This window comes from Giraffa tippelskirchi, chromosome 7, assembly GCF_054371585.1.
Source record: "Giraffa tippelskirchi isolate mGirTip1 chromosome 7, T2T-mGirTip1v1.2.pri, whole genome shotgun sequence".
NCBI lineage: Eukaryota > Metazoa > Chordata > Mammalia > Artiodactyla > Giraffidae > Giraffa > Giraffa tippelskirchi.
Genome location: NC_137281.1, coordinates 17,424,330 through 17,445,979, shown reverse-complemented (window position 1 = coordinate 17,445,979; position 21,650 = coordinate 17,424,330). Strand labels below are relative to the sequence as shown.

At 42.6% G+C, this 21,650-nt stretch overlaps 1 protein-coding gene and 2 long non-coding RNA genes across 7 annotated transcripts in view; 1 reads left to right on the top strand and 2 right to left on the bottom strand.

Moving 5' to 3' along the window:
- GARRE1 (granule associated Rac and RHOG effector 1) overlaps positions 1–21,650 on the top strand; it is an 83,633-nt gene that overhangs the window by 30,922 nt on the left and 31,061 nt on the right. For all 5 annotated transcript variants that reach the window (XM_081517170.1, XM_081517174.1, XM_081517171.1 and 2 more), the window contains one exon: positions 849–2,137. In XM_081517170.1, coding sequence (XP_081373296.1) covers positions 1,643–2,137 — 495 coding nt within the window. In that variant the 5' untranslated portion in view covers positions 849–1,642. The remainder of the gene's footprint in view (positions 1–848; positions 2,138–21,650) is intronic.
- Positions 1,339–20,679, bottom strand: LOC145515813 (uncharacterized). The gene is made up of 3 exons (XR_014061022.1): positions 20,546–20,679; positions 1,892–2,097; positions 1,339–1,561 (listed from the first exon to the last, which is right to left on the bottom strand). It is a non-coding gene; the product is annotated as an uncharacterized LOC145515813 (long non-coding RNA).
- On the bottom strand, positions 17,381–17,709 carry LOC145515814 (uncharacterized). The gene is made up of 2 exons (XR_014061023.1): positions 17,642–17,709; positions 17,381–17,541 (listed from the first exon to the last, which is right to left on the bottom strand). It is a non-coding gene; the product is annotated as an uncharacterized LOC145515814 (long non-coding RNA).

Below are 21,650 nucleotides of genomic sequence, written 5' to 3'. Positions count from 1 at the left end.
ATCACACTGCTTGACTATTGTAGGTTCAGAAATAACAACCAGAGATATTTAGACCTTGCTTTTTGCAACTATCCAGAGCCAGGGGTTGTGTAGAAGCCTCCCGAGGGTGTAGGAACTGGCACAGCCTCTCAGACTTTCCTTCAATCATCTGGAGGGGAAATTGGTACTGGATGAGGATGAGAAGCATACTCTCTGCAAAACTGCCAGCCACTCACCTCTCCAGACTCTGTCTTTCTGATGCTGCACTTCGGCCGACCTGGGTATCCTGAACAGACCTAAAGTCATCCTGCTTCAGGATCTTTGCTGTGGTAGTCCTTTCACCTGATGAGCCCTGGACATCACTCTTGCACTTATCAAAACCTGTCATACAATCATAGCCTGCCTCCTCAAGGTAGAGTAACATTTTCTTCATAACAACCTTCCTGATTTCTCAGTCTTTTGCTCATCGCTCCATTTCCCAATCCCCCTTAAGGTTTTGTGAGTGCTGTACTTGTCAACAGTCCTAATCAGGTACTCTTCTAATCCTCTTGTGGATTTATGAGCTCTTTGAGGAAAAAACAAGGGAATGCCAAACACAAACATTAATCCAGGCCCTACGCGATGTGTCACTTGTCAGCCTGAACTTTGAAGTGGTTTGTGTGGAATCAAACTTTTTTTGTTGTGTTATATTTGTACTACAACTTGAGGAATTTTCTAACCATCATGATATCATAGTTCTCCTCTTTTATAAGGTTTCTTATTCATTTGGAGCCCACCTTTGTGGATGATAGCATTTCAGGAGTTAATGTTCCAGAATTACTCACTGTCCTATAACTCTCCTAACTCTATCTTATTTTCCCCCCTCACAGGAAATGACTTAGAAGCCTTACAAATACATCTGTGCATTCTTGCTTCAGACTTTACAATTGTGGGCCAACCCAGTCTGAAAGCACCTCTTATTAATGTTACAAGGAAACCGCTACCTCAGCAAACAAAAGGAAAGAAGACGACTTATAATAACAAATGCCATTTTTTTGAAGGAAAAAAAAAACTTGTTTTCAGAAAATATGAAAGGAAATTTGGAAATTTTTCGCATTGAGAAGAAGTTTTACAGGTAAATGGATTTGGCAGGCAGGCTCTGTCAAAATTCTGCAGATTTGATCTTCCTTCCTAAGGACTTAGTGTGAGTGATTCTGTACTGCTTTTTAAATTGCTGTTGATCAGCTTGTGGGTTTTTGGGTTCTAACTTTTCTGGTATATTGAAGATACATTATATTACATTTTTTAAAGTTAAGTTATTTTTCTGCCATTGTAAATACAAGTATCAAAATATTCTTGCAAAGCAGTTCTCAATAAACATTTTTCTCAGCAACCATATCTTTTTATTAAGAGGGTGGAATGCTAACAGTTCTTATATAGCATTTTGGACACACTTATTTTTTGTCAGAGGTCCTGCCTCCACTGAAGATAAATTATATAAACTTCTTGTCCTTTTCACGTCGACATTGGATCACATGGTCACCTGCCTCATGGAAATGCCTTTTTTAAAACTTAGATTTGCAGAACTCCACTATTTTTATACCTAGCCGCAGTTTTAGGAAGAAAAAAAAAAGGAATCAGAACCCTGACTCTCTCCCGGTCACTGGGACAGTCCCCTTCCCGCATGTATTGCTGCAGTGCCCAGGACAGTAAAATGGACTACAAGCGGCGCTTCCTGCTTGGCGGGTCCAAGCAGAAGGTGCAGCAGCACCAGCAGTACCCAATGCCCGAGCTGGGCCGAGCACTGAGTGCTCCCCTGGCATCTACGGCCACCACCGCCCCCCTGGGCAGTCTGACTGCTGCAGGCAGCTGCCACCATGCCATGCCCCACTCCACTCCCATTGCCGACATCCAGCAGGGCATCTCCAAGTACCTGGACGCCCTCAACGTCTTCTGCCGTGCCAGTACTTTCCTCACAGATCTCTTCAGCACTGTGTTCAGGAACTCTCACTACTCCAAGGCAGCCATGCAGCTCAAAGATGTGCAGGAGCACGTCATGGAAGCAGCCAGTCGGCTGACTTCAGCCATCAAGCCCGAGATTGCCAAGATGCTGATGGAACTTAGTGCTGGGGCTGCGAACTTGACAGATCAGAAGGAATTCAGTCTCCAGGACATTGAGGTAGAGTATCTACTCTGTCATACTTGGGTTGGAAAATGTATTCCAGAGGTAAGTGAGAATGTTGTTTTAGTTTTTTCTCAAATCACTGAAATGATGGTCTTTGTCCCCTTTCCACTGATACTCTGTTCTTGTGAAAAAAAATTTTTTTGCATGCCAGGTTTTGAATTGCTTTCATTAAAAATTAAGTAGGATAAAAGATTATTAAATGAATTAGCCTAGGTTTTCTTTAAATTTTCAACTTGGGACTTAATTTCCAAATAACATGCTGTTAAAGTACACTGTGATATGATAGTCACTTGGTCGTGTCCAACTCTTGCGACCCCATGGATTGTAGACCGCTGGGCTCCTCTGTCTGTGGGATCTCCCAGGCAAGAATACTGGAGTGGGTTGCCATTCCCTTCTCCAGGGGATAAAGTACACAGTAGGGACTGAGAATTCTAAATATGATTATGAAGATTTATTTGTATAGACCTGTTGGTTTAATGTAGCAAGTTCTACATATGTTTACAGGATAAAGGTATTTTTCCAGTTCTGAATTTACAGCTGTCCACATTAGGATGCATTTGATTCTTACTTAGGACATTTCTTAGGTCTTTGATAGTCAAAATGAAATATTCTTCCTTTTTCAGGGCTCTAGATTATAAAATTGGAATATGAATTTCATTCAGAATAAAGGTGATGATTTTCCTTCCTTCATTAGGAAATAATTGTTAAACTGTCATCTGTTAAATTAGCTTCACTGCTAGATTTTTAAAATTATTTTTAGTTGCTCAGAGAGTTCTTCTGAGTTTGATTTTTCCATGTGTCTTTGTACATTTTAGCAACACATCAGAGGTTAGGTTTCTGGATGCTAGGAGGGAGAATGTTTTTTCAGCATCCCTGGGTTGTATTTGATTTTCGGAAATCACCAGTCTTTGAACCAAATCTGATGATTCCAGTGGCTGAATAAGCTAATTTATACTGTTGTGGGTTTGGGGGGGACTAAGCTATTAAGCATTATGACTCACTTTTATTGTGTTTAAAAGGCATATTGTGATTTGGAAAACATTTCCAAGAGGAATTTTTTTGTTTTAATTTATTTTTGGCTGTGCTGGGTCTTCATTGCTGCACAGGTTTTCTCCAGTTGTGGCAAGTGGGGGCTACTCTCTAGTTGCAGTGCGCCGACTTCTCATTGCAGTGTCTTCCCTAGTTGTGGAGCACGGGTTCTAGGCGTGTGGACTCAGTAGTTGTCGCACATGGACTTAGTTACCCCATGGCATGTGAGATCTTTTTGGACCTAGGAATCGAACGCATGTCCCCTGCATTGTGGATTCTTAACCACTGAACCCCCGGGGAAGTCCTCCAAGAGGAATTTAAAATTACTTTTGAAAAGACATAATAGTCTTTTTTAATCAGGCATTAGGCATCTTCAGACTTTTTCTGTGGAGGGCGAATAGTAAATTTTAGGCTACGTGGGCACATGTGTCTCTGTCACAAATTCTTTGTTTTTTGGGTCTTTTTTTAATAACCCTTTAAGAATGTGAAAATCAGCTTTCCCTTGTAGACTTGTCTGTTGGACTGGATTTGGCCTATTGCTGAATCTGCTGATATAAATGTATATGTGTGTAATATCTTCCTTGGGTCATTCTGTTTTGAACCTATCCAAATATATTTTTATTTTCTGATTTTTTTTTCTATGGTCATGGCAGATATTCAGAGAAAGCATGATTTTGAAGTGTTTTTAAAAATGGCTTGTAATAGTTTAAAGTATTTTTTTAAATTACACATGTAAATCATATATAAAGCATATTTTTTTAAAAAAATGTACTTCTCAAAAGAAACTCAAGCAGTAAAATTTAACACTACTGCTCGACTCTCCCATCCCATTCCTTTTCCCAGAAGAGACCACTGTTAACTGGGTTGGTGTGTGCCATTCCAGACTACTGTGTGTATACATGCACAAATACACAGCTGTGACTTTTGTTTGTTTTATGTGAAGAACCAAGTTTAGCTCCCTGTGTGCTTGATTGCTGCTGGGCAGAGATGTGGCAAGAGAGCACTTAGGGACTCTGCCTTCTCTGAAACAGTTGAACAGTATTAGGCCCAGACTGTTACAGCTATCATCCTGTAATGGCACAACCATCATTAGCTTTACTTAGAATTTCAGGCAAGAGTGGTTTGAAAAATGAGGCCAAAGCCTCTTATTTTAACATGAACATTACTGAGCTCTTCTTCAGGCCATGCCTCCAAGTGCTGGAGGAGACAGAGCTAGGCTTCCAGGGCCATTTCCCCTCCGACCCAGTAGGGCAAGTGCCCTTCTTCCCCATGTCGGGACAACTAGAGAAGGATGAACTAACCCTGAGGACTTGGAGTTTAGTAATCCACTGGGTGCAGTAGCACTTAGCTGGTCCCTTCTGCTTTTCTGGGACCAGTGTGGACTGTTTGAGCTGAGAAAGGAAAGTATTTCTTGTGTTTTGGAATTTTGGCTTGACTTTCCCCATTGAAATGTGATTAGGATAGCTGGAACACTACCATGTTTTTGTGTATAATGGGCTAAACAGGCTTTCAGAATCTAAACTGGAAACTAAGTGCTGTTGATGGGTTTTAGAATCTATGCTTGTATTCTGGGTTTCAAAGTGCTGACTTATAAGTAAATCCTAAAATGTGATTGCCAAATGTAGGCCTGCAGACTTAACATTTTGCTTTTTCCACAGAACAGTATTTGTTGTTTCTGGAATTTATGTACTGCCGTAGTCCCTCTCTTTCAGGATATTCACCAATTCAGATGGAATAGTTAGGCATGTTTTTCCTGTGTTGGTCTTTTAAAGATTTTATCAGCAAGGCCCAGAGACGCTCTTTAGCATTCATCCTTGGGGAAAGAATCTGTGGTCTAACATTGATGAACTTGACTGACTAGGCAAGGACCTGTGGTTGGCAGCTGAGCCTAGGACTGTGGTTGAAGAAAGCCCTGAATTCAGTGTTCAAATGCTTGACCATTTTAAACCTGAGACAAAGTACTAGTTCCACTGTCCCACCCCTCGAGGGGGCGAAAACATGCTTCTGATGCTCCCTGAGTTAAAGTCAGGTTTGGGATATGCTCACAGATTGACAGACCCTGCTGTCTGTGTCTAGGTACTGCAGTTGCTGACTGTGTGCTCTGGGGCAGGCAGGGTGTACGTGAGTCCTGTCCTGTCTGTATTCATTAGTGACTCTGCCCCTTACATCAAGTGGTTCACCCTCATAATTTCACTGTTAGAGAAGTAAGTTGTGAGTATTAACTAGTGCTTGTGACACTGCTCATTATGGGGCATGGAATCAGAAAATGTGGGTTTAGAAGATGACTCTGCTTCTTATTGTCTGTGTGATGTTGAGCAAATCTTCTAACATCTCTAAGCCTCAGTTTGCCCATCTGTAAAATCGAATTACCACCCACCTTCACAAGAGTTCTTGTGAAGATCAGAAGCAATTAGTGTGTGAAATACTGTACCCAGTTAGTTGTCATCCCATGTTATTATTGCTTCCAGCATGACCTGAAAAGTGCTATTAGCCCTTCTCTGAAGTACAGAGCACAATTATGTACAGAGCCAGCATCAGAGAGGAATGTGCAGCAGGTTGTTCTTCTCACCAGAACGCTTTTAGGGGGAAAAAGTTGCCACTCCTAGGACATTTGCTCTACTCCTTTCTTTCCTGGTTCCTTAGGCAGGCCGCCTCCCTTTTGCTTCTGTGTTATTGTCTCTTTGGGTGTTATAAGATGGCAACAGTATTACCTTGCTTAATGTAAAAACTGTCAGGATCTTTTCAGCATAAAAGCCCTTAGGGACCTCTTCTACCAGTAGTCACTGCTCTATTAACCTTGTAACTAGAATTCTCAGGTGGCGCAGTGGTAAAGAACCCACTTTGCGAGTATAAGAGACACAAGAGATGCAGGTTCGATCCCTGGGTCGGGAAGATCCCCTGGAGTAGGAAAGCGCTACCCACTCCAGTATTCTTGCCTGGAAAATTCCATGGACAGAGGAGCCTGTTGGGCTACAGTCCATGGGGTTGCAAAAGAGTCAGACATGACTGAGCAACTGAGCATGCATAGAATGGGGATCCTCAGGGAAGGGAATGGAGAGGGATGTGGGACACTTGCAGTAGCTAGGAATTTTTGAGCAAGCCAGTTCAGGTGGGATTTTCCCCCCTCTGGATTTATAGAAAATGTAGTTTACTTTGTATATGAACTGGCTGCTGCTGCTGCTGCTAAGTCACTTCAATCGTGTCCAACTCTATGCGACCCCACAGATGGCAGCCCACCAGGCTCCGCTGTCCCTGGGATTCTCCAGGCAAGAACACTGGAGTGGGTTGCCATTTCCTTCTCCAATGCATGAAAGTGTAAAGTGAAAGTGAAGTCGCTCAGTCATGTCCGACTCTTTGCGACCCCATGGACTGCAGCCTACCAGGGCTCCTCCGTCCATGGGACTTTCCAGGCAAGAGTACTGGAGTCGGTTGCCATTGCTTTCTCCAATATGAACTGGAATGTTGACTAAAATGAGAAATATGATCTTAATCAAGGGCTCCGTGGGGATTCCTTTGTGTAAGTCTCGAACTATCAGTCCAGCCAAAATGAATTCAGGAAAAATATGTTTTCCCACGTTGAATTTGTTCATCATATAAAGCTTTGACATCCCACAGCATTTTTTACAGATAGACTACATGAGACCTGCTGTCTCTACCTTTTCAAGTCTAGGGGCATCTCCATTGGTGTGTTAATTCCAGTGTTCCTGTTAAAGGCCAGGCTACATGAGTTGAGTGGCTGTGAGTTCTCTTTGATTTTGTCTACCTCAGTTTTATTTGTCCTAAAAATCTGGTATCCTAACTGATACTGAGCCTTAGACTCATTTGTAAGCAAAACATGTGGTTCCTATTAAAGAAGTATAGGCAGTCCCCTAACTAGGTTTTCTATTTATTAGAAAGTCACAAATGTCAACTTCTTTTTACAAACATCTGTCACTTGTTTTAAATGAAATTACTTTTTCAGTGCAAAACTTGTAAGTGAAAGAATGAAACTGACTTGTAGTTCATGTGTTCAGTACACAGATGTATATTCCACACTTCATTTGTGTCAGGCACTGCGCCAGGCACAGAGGAAGCAGCGGCGAACAAGACAGAAGTGCCTCCTTTCATGCAAATAGATAAGGGCTGTGATCTTAGATACTTGGTTAGAAAAGGCATCAGTGAGAATGTGATATTTGAGAAAGAAACTAGGGGAGATGAAGAAGCAGTCCTTGATGATCGCCAGGAAAAGAGTGTTCTGGGGAAAGGGGACAAAGCTCCTGAAGCAGGAGCAAACCTGAGTGTGTGAAGGGCAGTGAGGGTCTGTCGTGGCTGAAACAGTGAGCAAAATGGACACGAGGGGTGAGGTCAGACAGGTAAAGAGGTCATCCTCTGCAGGGAGGATGAGGAGAGGGCAGCAAGACGAAGTGATGACACCTCTCCCCTTGCTTTCTTCACCACTTGGGAGCTCTGGGGCTCTGGTTTCACATTGGGGCCTCAGTATTGATACAGGGTTCCCAAGAGTTGTATACCTTTAAAGGGACTTATTTTATATCTTCCAGCATTTTTAGTTACTTTCCAAGAATAGTGTCCCTCAACATCTGCAGGGGATTGGTTCTAGAATCCCCTGTACCAAAATCTGAAGATTCTCAAGTCCCTTATACGAAATGGCATAATATTTATACAGAACCTACACACATTCCCATGTGTAATTTAAATCATCTCTAGATTATTTATAAAACTTAATACAGTTTAAATGCAGTGTTAATAGTTGTTAAATACAGTGTAAATGCTATCTAATAGTTGCCTGCATGGCAGATTCAAGTTTTGCTTTTTGGAACTTTCTGGAATATTTTCCCCTGAATATTTTTGACCTGTAGTTGGTTGAATCTGCACACGTGGAACTTGCAAATCAGAGGACCCCCTGTATCACCATATTATAAATAGACTTTAAATCAAGTCTTTATGTAATTGAACCTTGGCTTTCAGTTCTGTACATTGACAGATATCTTTTCTATACTGTGGACCTATGAATCTGTTTGAAATAATTTCTTTATGAGCACTGACTGACTCTTAAGGACCTTAATTCAGGCATTTTAACGTTTATTTTGGATAGATGTATGCCAGAAATGCTGCAGAGCAACAGTAATGGAAAATATTAGAAGCTAGTTTCAAAATGTGATTTTCATTAACCCTAATGGAATTAAATTTGCATAGTGGTTTTTTTTTTTCCTTTTTTTGCCTAGAGGTAAAATTCAATGTTACTTCTTCTTGTTTCGGCTAGTTGACCTTCCATAACAAATTATGGAGTAAATATTTCCTAACTATATGTGACAAATGAAAATTCAAATTGCTGTTATTAATCAGAAACTCAAATTCATTTTATAAAAAACGTATATAAATCCAGTTTTCAGGCTGTTAGTTTCTGTCACTCTTCTTGGCTGTTCTTTTAACCAGGTGAATCTGTTATCTAAATTGTCTTCGAATTTTAACTTTTAGAAGAAGCTGTAATTAATTAAGCAGTTGAAATTTGGGTGATTGTGCAAAATTTCATTGTGAATAACAAATAAGATTTACTGCCTGCCCACCCCATCTTTATGGGTAGAAGCCATTGGGGCCAGAGGGCATCAGCTACTCTGGAGGGACTGGACCCTTTGACTTTGATTTGTTAAGAAGTGCTTTGCACAAAAGAGACACAGATGTAAAGAACAGACTTTTGGACTCTATGGGAGAAGGCAAGGGTGGGATGATTTGAGAGAATAGCATTGAAACATGTATATTATCATATGTGAAATAGATCACCAGTCCAGGTTCGATCCATGAGACAGGGTACTCCGGGCTGGTGCACTGGGATGACCCTGAGGGATGGAGTGGGAAGGGAGATGGGAGGGGGGTTCAGGATGGGGAACACATATATACCCATGGTGGATTCATGTGAATGTATGGCAAAAACCACCACAATATTGTAAAGTAATTAGCCTCCAATTAAAAAAAAACAACTCAGTGCCAACAAGGATAAATAAAAGGATAGAAAAAGATGAAAAAAAAAAAAGAAGTGCTGTGCAGCCCACTCATTATTCTTTATCCTGTATCATGCATCGAACCCACTCACTATTCTGAAAATTGCTAATTAAAAGGAGAAAAATGAGGAATTAAGCAAATTTCCTGCTTCTCCACTACAGACTTTTTTTCAGAGTAACCAAATATAGGCCTAGTGGATGAGAGAAGTTTTCTTCTATTTAGAAGACTCTGAGTACTCTCCTGTGTAGAAAAGATGATACGATTAGAAAACTCACCATTTTACAGACCATAATGCATTAATTGACTCAGGTGGTGGTCAACAATGGAGGATAAAATCATTTGATGAAAGGCTGCTGGAGAGGAATCAGGCTTTTCTCAGCCAAGTCATTGGTCAACCTCAGCAGCACTGAATCCGAGACAACCATGTGATTGTGTCTCCTGATAAGAACTATACAGCATTCCCATAATGCTGCTGTTGCTGCTGCTGCTGCTAAGTCGCTTCAGTCGTGTCCAACTCTGTGCGACCCCATAGATGGCAGCCCACCAGGCTCTGCCATCCCTGGGATTCTCCAGGCAAGAACACTGGAGTGGGTTGCCATTTCCTTCTCCAATGTAGTCTTGTATTTATCCCTCTTTTTGCCATATCCTAGGGTACAAAGGACCCTGAAATAATCTAATCAACCTCTAGAAGGAATTACCACTCTACAGGAAATGTGGGATGTGGTGGAACAAGTTATATAACAGCATAAGGGAGCAATCACAATCAGACAAATCCAGAAAGTGGCATATTCTATAGACAGTTGACCTGATTTGTTCAGCAAGTCTAGTAGCATGAAGAAAAATTCAGTAGAGAGTTAAGAGATACAAATTAAAAGAGAATTGAGATAAAACAACCAAATAAAATGAGTTTTTTGGAGTTGAAATTCAAACAAACAAACAAAAAAAGACTTTTTTTTTTGGCTATGCCACATAGCTAATGGGATTTTAGTTCCTCGACCCAGGGTCCTAGCAGTGAAAGCGTGGAGTCCTAAGGACTGGACCACCAGGGAATTCCCCCCGAAAAGACATTTTTAAAGATAAGTTGGGAACTTTGAACATGTATTGGGTCCTAGTTGATTGGGATTTGCTCCAAAACATTCCAGCAGAATAAGGTAGAGTTGGGGAGAAGGATGAAAAAAACGTGGCAGAATGTTTTTAGTTGTTGAAGCTTTTTGATGGGTACGTGGGGAGTTGTTATACTCTGTTTTTGTGTATGGTTAGACATTTTCCAAGTTTAAAAAAAAAGGGAGAGAGAAACTTATGACCACATGACAGGAGTAATGTATCAGGAACACCCAATAAATAATTCCATTTCATGGAGTGATTTGTTCATACAAAGTGGTCTTTTAACAGAAATGGAAGTATTTAGGAAAACTCCTGTCTTCTGTCTACTCACAGAATACTCCTCTGGCACTCAGGTCCTAAGTTTGTTGTTGGGGGGTTTTCCTATACAAAGCAATTTGGGATCAGTTCTAACACATTTATATATGACATATATATATATATATATATATATAAATATATGTCATATATAAATATATGTTTATATATTTTTATATTTTATATAAGAATGTATATATTTAAAATATATAAAGTTACTAAAAAGTCATAGTTAATAAAAAGACAAGATGGCAGAAGAATAGGACAGGGAGACCACTTTCTCCCCCACAAATACATCAAAAGATCATTTGAATGCTGAGCAACTTCCACAAAACAACCTCTGAACACTGGCGGAGGACACCAGGCATCCAGAAAGGCAGCCCATTCTCTTCAAAAGGAGGTAGGACAAAATATAAAAGACAAAAAGAGAGACAAAAGAGTTAGGGACGAATCCCTGTCCTGGGGAGGGAGTGGTGAAGGAGGAGAAGTTTCCACACAGTAGGAAACCCTCTCAGGCGGGTCTGTGGGGAGTTTTGGAATCTCAGAAGTCAACATAACCAGGAGAAAAAAAAAAAAATCCGCAGAATACACGCCTAACAACTGCTGCGGAAAAGAGAACTTTCCTGGAAAGGCCCTAACCTAACAACCTAACCTGGCCTGCTCACAGAACAAAGGATTGAGCAAATACCAAAGGAGAGCTAGCTGTGTACCGGCCCCTCCCTGCCCAGAGGGAGAGACGCAGGCTTGACAGCCAGAGCTGGAAAGCAAGGGGCTGCTACAGTCTCAACCCCAGAGATACATCTTCTGCCAGGAGGGTCACAGCCTGAGATAGCTCTCCTGAGGAGACATGCAGGGCACCCGGGAAACCGAGTGGCCAGGACCCGGGAGATGATTAAGACACGCAGCCTACCTGGGACAGTACACTCGCCAAGCACCTGGTCGCCTGAGCTGCTTAGATCTGGGAAGGGCGCAAAACACACGCTCAACCCACAGAGACTGAGCCAGAACTGTGTCTGAGTGTCTCCTGTGAAGGTACAGGTATCTTTTGAAGGTCATCATTATTTTCATTACCTCCACCATAGTTTGGCCTCAGGTCAAGCAACAGGGAGGGAACACAGTCTCTTCCTGCTGCTCTCCCATCAGGAAGAGCAGTGGCCTGCTGCAGGGGCTCTGGGTGCAGCAGACCTGGGTATGGCATAAGGCCTCTTGGAGGAGGTCGCCATTAACCCCACCATAGAACCACCAGAACTTCCACAGGACTGGGGAAACAGACTCTTGGAGGGCACAAACAGAAGCTTGTGTGCACCAGGACCCAGGAGAAAGGAGCAGTGACCCCACAAGAAACTGACCCAGACATGCCCATGAGTGTCCAAGAATCTCCAGCAGAGGCGTGGGTTGACAGTGGCCTGCTGCAGGGTCGGAGGCACTGAGTGTAGCAGGGCATGCATAGGACCTTTGAAGGTCATCATTATCTTCATTACCTCCACCATAGTTTGGCCTCAGGTCAAGCAACAAGGAGGAACACAGCACTGCCCATCAACAGAAAATTGGATTAAAGATTTACTGAGCGAGGCGGCTGCGACGGCTCGGCGTAGAAGCGTGGCCGAGAGGAGCTAGGCCGGGCCGGGGGCCGGGGGCCGGGGGCTGGGGGCGGCGGCCGAGAGGGGCTAGGCCGGGCCGGGGGCCGGGGCGGCGGCCGAGAGGGGCTAGGCCGGGCCGGGGGCCGGGGGCCGGGGGCCGGGGGCCGGGGGCCGGGAGCCGGGAGCCGGGGGCGGCAACCGAGAGGGGCTAGGCCGGGACGGGGGCCGGGGGCGGCGGCCGACAGGGGCTAGGCCGGGCCGGGGGCCGGGAGCTGGGGGCGGCGACCGAGAGGGCCTAGGCCGGGCCGGGGGCCGGGGGCGGCGGCCGACAGGGGCTAGGCCGGGCCGGGGGCTGGGGGCCGAGGGCCGGGGGCGGCAGTCGAGAGGGGCTAGGCCAGGCCGGGGGCTGGGGCCGGCGGCAGCGGTGGCGGCGGCAAGAGGAATTACCCAAGGCCCAAGGTAAGAGAAATCCTAGTAAGACGGTAAGTGTTGCGAGAGGGCATCAGAGGGCAGACACACTAAAACTAAAACAACAGAAAACTAGCTAATCTGATCACACGGACTACAGCCTTGTCTATCTCAATGAAACTAAGCCATGCCGTGTGGGGCCACCCAAGACGGATGGGTCATGGTGGAGAGGTCTGACAGATTGTGGTCCACTGGAGAAGGGCATGGCAAACCACTTCAGTATTCTTGCCTTGAGAACCCCATGAACAGTATGAAAAGGCAAAAGGATAGGACACTGAAAGATGAACTCCCCAGGTCAGTAGGTGCCCAATATGCTAATGGAGATCAGTGGAGAAATAACTCCAGAAAGAATGATGGGATGGAGCCAAAGCAAAAACGATACCCAACTGTGGATGTGATTGGTGATAGACGCAAAGTCCGATGCTGTAAAGAGCAATATTGCATAGGAACCTGGAATGTTAGGTCCATGAATCAAGGCAAACTGGAAGTAGTCAAACAGGAGAAGGCAAGAGTGAACGTTGACATTCTAGGAATCAGCGAACTAAGATGGACTGGAATGGGTGAATTTAACTCAGATGACCATTATATCTACTACTGTGGGCAAGAATCCCTTAGAAGAAATGGAGTAGCCATCATGGTCAACAGAAGAGTCCGAAATGCAGTACTTGGATGCAATCTCAAAAACGACAGAATGATCTCTGTTCGCTTCCAAGGCAAACCGTTCAATATCACGGTAATCCGAGTCTATGCCCTGACCAGTAACGCCGAAGAAGCTGAAGTTGAACGATTCTATGAAGACCTACAAGACCTTCTAGAACTAACACCCAAAAAAGATGTCCTTTTCATTATAGGGGACTGGAATGCAAAAGGAGGAAGTCAAGAAACACCTGGCGTAACAGGCAGGTTTGGCCTTGGAGTACAGAATGAAGCAGGACAAAGGCTAATAGAGTGTTGCCACGAGAACGCACTGGTAATAGCAAACACCCTATTCCAACAACACAAGAGAAGACTCTACACGTGGACATCACCAGATGGTCAACACCGAAATCAGATTGATTATATTCTTTGCAGCCAAAGATGGAGAAGCTCTATACAGTCAGCAAAAACAAGACCGGGAGCAGACTGTGGCTCAGATCATGAACTGCTTATTGCCAAATTCAGACTTAAATTGAAGAAAGTAGGGAAAACCACTAGACCATTCAGGTATGACCTAGATCAAATCCCTTATGAGTATACAGTGGAAGTGACAAATAGATTTAAGGGACTAGACCTGATAGACAGAATGCCTGAGGAACTATGGACAGAGGTTTGTGACATTGTACAGGAGACAGGGATCAAGAAAATTCCCATGGAAAAGAAATGCAAAAAAGCAAGATGGCTGTCTGAGGAGGCCTTACAAACAGCTGTGAAAAGAAGGGAAAGGCAAAGGAGAAAAGGAAAGATATACCCATTTGAATGCAGAGTTCCAAAGAATAGCAAGGAGAGATAAGAAAGCCTTCCTCAGCGATCAGTGCAAACAAATAGAGGAAAACAATAGAATGGGAAACACTAGAGATCTCTTCAAGAAAATTAGAGACACCAGGGGAACATTCCATGCAAAGATGGGCACAGTAAAGGACAGAAGTGGTAGGGACCTAACAGAAGCAGAAGATATTAAGAAGAGGTGACAAGAATACACAGAAGAACTATACAAAAAAGACCTTCATGACCCAGATAACCACGATAGTGTGATCACCCACCTAGAGCCAGACATCCTGGAATGTGGAGTCAAGTGGGCCTTAGGAAGCATCACTACGAACAGCACTAGGGGAGGTGATGGAATTCCAGTTGAGCTATTTCAAATCCTAAAAGATGATGCTGTGAAAGTGCTACACTCAAGATGCCAGCAAATTTGGGAAACTCAGCAGTGGCCACAGGACTGGACTAGGTCAGTTTTCATTCCAATCCCAAAGAAAGGCAATGCCAAAGAATGTTCAAACTACCACACAATTGCACTCATCTCACATGCTAGCAAAGTAATGCTCAAAATTCTCCAAGCGAGGCTTCAATAATACGTGAACTGTGAAATTCCAGATGTTCAAGCCGGATTTAGAAAAGGCAGAGGAACCAGAGATCAAATTGCCAACATCCGTTGGATCATTGAAAAAGCAAGAGAGTTCCAGAAAAACATCAGCTTTATTCACCATGCTAAAGCCTTTGACTGTGTGGATCACAACAAACTGTGGAAAATTCTGAAAGAGATGGGAATAACTGACCACCTTACCTCCTTCCTGAGAAATCTGTGTATGCAGGTCAAGAAGTAACAGAACTAACTGGACATGGAACAACAGACTGGTTCCAAATCGGGAAAGGAGTACATCAAGGCTGTATATTGTCATCCTGCTTATTTAACTTACATGCAGAGTTCATCATAAGAAACGCTGGGTTGGATGAAGCACAAGCTGGAATCAAGATTGCTGAGAGAAATATCAATAACCTCATGTATGCAGATGACACCACCCTTATGGGAGAAAGCGAAGAAGAACTAAAGAGCCTCTTGAAAGTGAAAGAGGAGAGTGAAAAAGTTGGGTTAAAACTCAACATTCAGAAAACTGAGATCATGACATCTGATCCTTTCACTTCGTGGCAAATAGATGGGGAAACAGTGACAGACTTTATTTTTGGGGCTCCAAAATCACTTCAGATGGTGACTGGGGCCATGAAATTAAAAGATGCTTGCTCCTTGGAAGAAAAGTTATGACCAACCTAGACAGCATATTAAAAAGCATAGACATTACTTTGCCAACAAAGACCATGTAGTCAAAGCTATGGTTTTTTCCAGTAGTCATGTATGGATGTGAGAGTTGGACTATAAAGAAAGCTGAGCCCTGAAGAATTGATGCTTTTGAACTGTGGTGTTGGAGAAGACTCTTGAGAGTTCCTTGGACTGCAAGGAGATCCAACCAGTCCATCCTAAAGGAAATCTGTCCTGAATATTCATTGGAAGGACTGATGCTGAAGCTGAAACTCCAATACTTTAGCCACCTGATGCGAAGAACTGACTCATTTGAAAAGACTCCGATGCTGGGAAAGATTAAAGGTGGGAGAAGAAGTGGGACGACAGAGGATGAGATGGTTGGATGGCATCACCTACTCAATGGACTAAGTTTGAATAAACTCCAGGAATTTGTGATGGACAGGGAGGCCTGGTGTGCTGCAGTGCATGGGGTCAAAAAGAGTCAAACACGACTGAGTGTTTGAACTGAACTGAAGTTAATACTATTCATGTTCCCATTTTATTGATGAGATGGGTGTGGAGAGGTTAAACAACTTACTAAAAGTCTCATGGCAGATTCAGACTTTAGACATAGACAATCTGATTCTGTAGAGTACAAATTCTTGACTGTAGCTCTGTACTGCCTCTCAGCAAAACAGTGGGTTGACCCCCATGAACTGAATAAAGTTAGCTGTCTCTCTCTCTTGTCATGACTGGATACAGGGGCTCACACGGTGCTGAACAGACCCAGATGTCTCCATGCCAGAGTTGCCAACACCTCTGCTCTCTCCCAGGTTCTGACAAAAGTTCTAGAACTCAATCTGATTGGCTTGACTTGGGTCACTTGCTTGTCCTTAGGGCTTGTGGCCAAAAAGGTTAAACTAACACACCGACTGGTCAGGCCTGACTATGTGCCCACTTTTGGTGCTGGGGTACCCCCAGACTGAGAGCACAAAGGGAGCAGTTCCCTGATGTCTGCTTCTAAAGCCACGGGACTAGATGTTGGAGAGGCCTCACTGCAGGTTCCAGGTGGAACATGTCAGAGGATGTGATGGGAAACATATTTATGACCCTGGAAACACCTGCTGAATTGTTTTGTTTTCAGGATTTTAGCAGTTTATTATGTCTTCTATGAAGCCTTCAGTTATGTCTCTTAGTAAAGTTTCATAATTTCCTTTCTAGTGGCTGTGTATATTTTTAACATTCTTAACTAATCTTTATTTTAGTTGCTCCCGTGAATGAAATTTTATTTATTTTTTGTGGCTATGCTGGGTCTTTGTTGATGTGTGGGCTTTTCTCTAGTTGTAAGTGGGGGCTACTCTCTAGTTGTGGTGTGCGGGCTTCTCATTGCAGTGGTTTCTCTTGTTGTGGAGCATGGGCTCTAGGGTTCTCGAGGTCAGTAGCTGGGGCTCGATAGTAGTGGTGCTTGAGCATGTGGGATCTTCCTGGACCCAGGGATTGAACCAGTGTCTTCTGCATTGGCAGGCAGATTCTTTACCACTGAGCCACCAGGAAAGCCCAGCATGAAATTTTATTTCAAAGTTTTTTTCTGTAACATAGGAACACCCTTGATTTTTTTTTTTTTTTTGTCTTATCTCCTGCTCTGTGGTTGGACAATAATTCTGATGTTTCAGTTGGTTTATTTGGGGTTTTTTGGTATATGTGATCAGGTCATTTATATATATCTTCTCCCTTCCAGTAGTTATATATCTTGTTGCATTGAACATAGGTTTTACTTTTACTTTTTGGCCACACCACATGGGTTGTGGAATCTTCTCTGACCAGGGACTGAACCCAGTCCATGGCAGTGAAAGCCCAGAAATCCTAACCACCAGACCACCAGGGAACTCTGTGACCGTCAGCATAGGTTTTAATATATAAAATAATGAGCTTTAAGAATGCGCATCTTTTTTTTTTTTTTAAAGAATGAGCATCTTTGTTTTGGTCCTCATTTTAATGAGAATGCTTTGGATGTATTACTATTGATTATTGATTTTAATAAATTAGTTTTATTTTGTATATGATGCATACTTATGGCAAAAAATACAAACATTTCTGAATGCCATAAGTTCAGTTCTCCAAAGATCATGCTTCTCTCTTCCAACTCCATCCCAGTCCCAGGTAGAGCCACTATTAACTGTTTCATGTATCTGGGCAGAAAACCACAAGTTGATACACACACACAAACATACAGGGAAAATACACCTTTCTAGGCTCTTATATATACCCTTAATTCCCTCAGTAGCATACCTGTTAATTACAATATTGGTTCTCGGTTTGAAAGAATAAGCCTACAGTTCCAAGGCATGACATGTTATACCCGATTCTTCATTCTGGGCAAGTATGTCACTCACAGGAAAGCCTTGCATGGTTTACAGCCTTTCTTTCTCCAGAAGAGTTGTTATCTCCCCCTTGCCTGTTGGGGATATCACCCTCAAAGTAAGCTCAAGGTTGCAGCTGGTGTCCATGGGCTGGCTACAGAATAGCTGTCCAGGGAAAGAAAGCAGGAAGAGTTCAGGGGTAATAACATTTGCACATAGATGCTGCCATGATGTCTTGCCCTCAGCTCTTCAGTCAACATGCTGCTCTTGGCCTAGATTGGTGCTTTTAGGTGGAGAGTAGCAACTGCTTTTTTTCTTCTTTCAACAAATATGTAGAGAAAGATTGTCCGCTGTGTGCCAGGCATTGAGAACGTGACTGGGAGCAAAACAAAAGACCCCGCCCACATTCAGCTTAACTCCTAGGTAGGGAAACAGACAAAAAATAAACGGCCCATACAAACATAATGTCAGATAGTGAGAGGCACTATGAAGAAAAAGAATGATGAAGAAAGAGAGGTAGAAGAAAGACCTCTCTGAGGATGGAACATTGAGCAATGCCTCTCCGAGAAATAGAAGGATGCTCCAGGTAGGGTAGTGGTTCATTTGCAAGTAGGGTCAGGGTGGGCCTCCTTCAAAGGACACTTGGCATTGTCTAAAAGTCCAGTGGTTAGGACTTGGTGCTTTCACTGCTGGGCCCTGGGTTTGATCTCTGGTTGGGGAATTAAGTCTCCACAATGTGGAATTTTGCATGGTACAGCCAAAAAAATAAATAACCAACTCTGGAGGGTTTTTTGTTTGCTTTTGGTTTTTTCAGGAAGATCGTTCTTCCCAACCACCCTTACAGCTAGGAGTGGTCACTTGAGTAAGTTCTGATTCATGAAGATGTAACTGGAGGTTTTGGATGAGACTATGAGGAAGTTTCCTTAGAGGGAAAAAGGGTGCTCCCTTTTCCTCGCTTCCCCCAGTTTTTTACTGTCTAGAATGCAGGCGGAATGAATGGCTGAAGATCATTTAATTATTTAGAACTGTGAGGTAATTTAAGTATGTAAGTCTTGTGTGAGGATGAAGAACAGAAAGATGGGAACTGGGCTCCCTGTGATACCCAGGAGCCCTCATCCTAACTCTGGACTGCCAAACCCTAGATTTATTTTCACCTTTGTTGTTCACATTGCTAAGTTGTGTCGGACTCTCTGCAGCCCAGGCTTGTCTGTCCTCCACTATCTCTGAGAGTTTGCTCAAATTCATGTCCATTGAGTCAGTGATGCTATCTAACCATCTCGTCCTCTCTCACCCCCTTCTCCTCCTGCCCTCAATCTTCCTCAGCATCAGGGTCTTTTCCAGTGAGTTGGCTCTTCGCATCTGGTGGTCAAAGTATTGGAACTTTGGCTTCAGCAACAGTCCTTCCAATGAATATTCAGGGATGATTTCCTTTAAGATTGCCTGGTTTGATCTCCTTGCTGATTTTCATCATAGAAAGAAGTAAACATTCATCTTATGTAAGCCACTGCATTTGTTGTTGTCGTTATATGTAGATAAAACTAATCCTAATTGAAAGGAAGCAGGAAGATCAGTTAAGAGGCTTTTACAGTAATCCAAGCAAGAGATGACTGTAGCTTGGAATAGAATGGTAGCAGAGGGAGTGACTAGAAGCAGTTCTACTTTTTTTTTAGTGTGGTAAACTACATATAGCATAAATGTTGCCATCTTAACAGTTTTGAAGCATACAGTGGCATTAAGTACATTAATATTTTTTGCAGCCATCAACCACTGTCCACCTCCAAAACTTCATCTTCCCAAACTGAATCTTGGCCCATTGAGCAATAACTGTCCCTCCTCCTTCGTTTACCATAATTGACATGGACTTAGTTCCTGTCACTGGCCTTTCACTGTTTCATGTCCTGGATGATAGTTTATAATTATACTTATTAGCTATGTAAAGAGGTATAGTAGTGTAGCTAAAATATAAAACTTCCTATGTGTGTTGCATGGTAATAAATTTTTGATATATTTTATTTTGGAAAGCAGACTGTAAAACAACATATGAAAGTGAAAGTTGCTCAGTTGAAAGTGTCCGACCCTTTGTGCCCCATGGACTATATAGTCCATGGAATTCTCCAGGCCAGAATACTGGAGTGGGTAGCCTTTCCCTTCTCTGAGGATCTTCCCAACCCAGGGATCGAATCCAGGTTTCCTGCATTGCAGGTGGCTTCTTTACCAGCTCAGCCACCAGGAAAGCCCAAGAATACTGGAATGGGTAGCCTATCCCTTCTCCAGCAGATCTTCCCAATCCCAGGAATTGAATCAGGGTTTCCTGCATTGCAGGTGGATTCTTTACCAACTGAGCTATCAGGGAAGCCCCAAAACAACATATAAAATGATCTAATTTTGGAAAAAAAAGAAAAAAACAGTTTCAAATGTAGGCTGTATTACAAACATGTAATCAGTGGTTATATCTATTTAGTAATATCTGACACTGTTTCTTTATTGAGCTGATCTTTTCCTCTTAATTTATTTGCAGTGAATATGTATTACTGGTATAAAAGTTTCTGTGAATCACAGTGCTTGGCCTGTGAAGCAGGAGTTTAGAAACTGTGTCTGATGATATTGTTACCAGCAGTAAAGCTGCGTGTCAGGGGCAGAATGTAATCTTGTCTGAATGATTAACGTTTGCTGTTGGCTCATCCATCCTTGGGCATGTGTTAGCTTTCTCTCCTCACTAGTTCTTTCTCCTGTACATAGCATGGCAGCTTCTTTGTGCTCTGGGTTGATATCAACTGCAAAGAGATTATTGTTTTGTTAATTGCTTTAAAAAACAAAAAGTTTAAATACTCACTGTTAATCAGTTTTAGGTCAGACTATACATCTTAGTTTCAGTAAGCTTGGTTTTTACATTTTCATACTGTAATTTAATCTCCATAAAGTACTTTCCATAGTCCAGGCATGGTCTGCTGCATTCTCTATTTCTCTGGAGACACATTTAGGTTCTTATATCACATTCCGTTCTGTTGGTTAGGTCATTATGTAATAACTGTGGAATTATCATAAGGACAAAAGATTGAGAACACTTGGAACCAACTGTAATGTTTAAGGTACAAGTAAGTTTTGAAGAGAAAGAAATGATGGAATGACTTTGGAATTTCTAATAAAAGCTGCCAATCCGGATTGACTTCATTTCATTCACTGTTGACTTTAAACTGATCAGAAATAGATACCAGAACCCAAATGTTTGACACTATGGTATATGTGACATTTCTACTTGTTCTTCACTTTGCAGGGATATGAGAAAGACGATTTGTTCAGTGAGTTTGAGTAGAAAATGAATTTAGACATTGTGTATATTGATGTGAAAATCACAAGGTGTGTCACAGATGGGGTTGACTTGGGCAGTCTGTAATTTCAACACGTGGGGACATAGTAAGGGCTGAGTAAGGCCATGGCCCTGGAAGAGGAGAAACTAAAATTTTGAAAATATTCTAGGAAGGTAGAATTGACTTTGGTGGTGTAGAAAGGGTGGTCTTTTGGGGCTCAAAACAGGATGACCTTAAACTAAAATCTGTTTTAATTAATAAAATAGAAAAATCACTGAAAAGAAAAGATTTCCTGGTTATATCCATAAAGATAACCCCCTATATAGGTCCATTTATAGAGGCATGGGAAAGTGAACATGTACCCTTTTCCTCCGCCATCAGCAATTCCCAGAAAACAAGGTTTTATTTCAGTAGATGCTCAATGGCTGTTTACAATCCAGAACGCGCCATGGATATTTGGAAGCAGTAGTGGCAAAGTCACTTATTGTCTATACTCAGGAGTTGGGCTTTTATGAGGAATTTCAGTCATACCAAAATATTTCTTTCTCTCTCTGTCTCTTTTTTCCCTTCTTTTTTTAAAGCTGTGCTGCTGCACAACATGTGTCATCATAGTTCCCCGACCAGGGATCA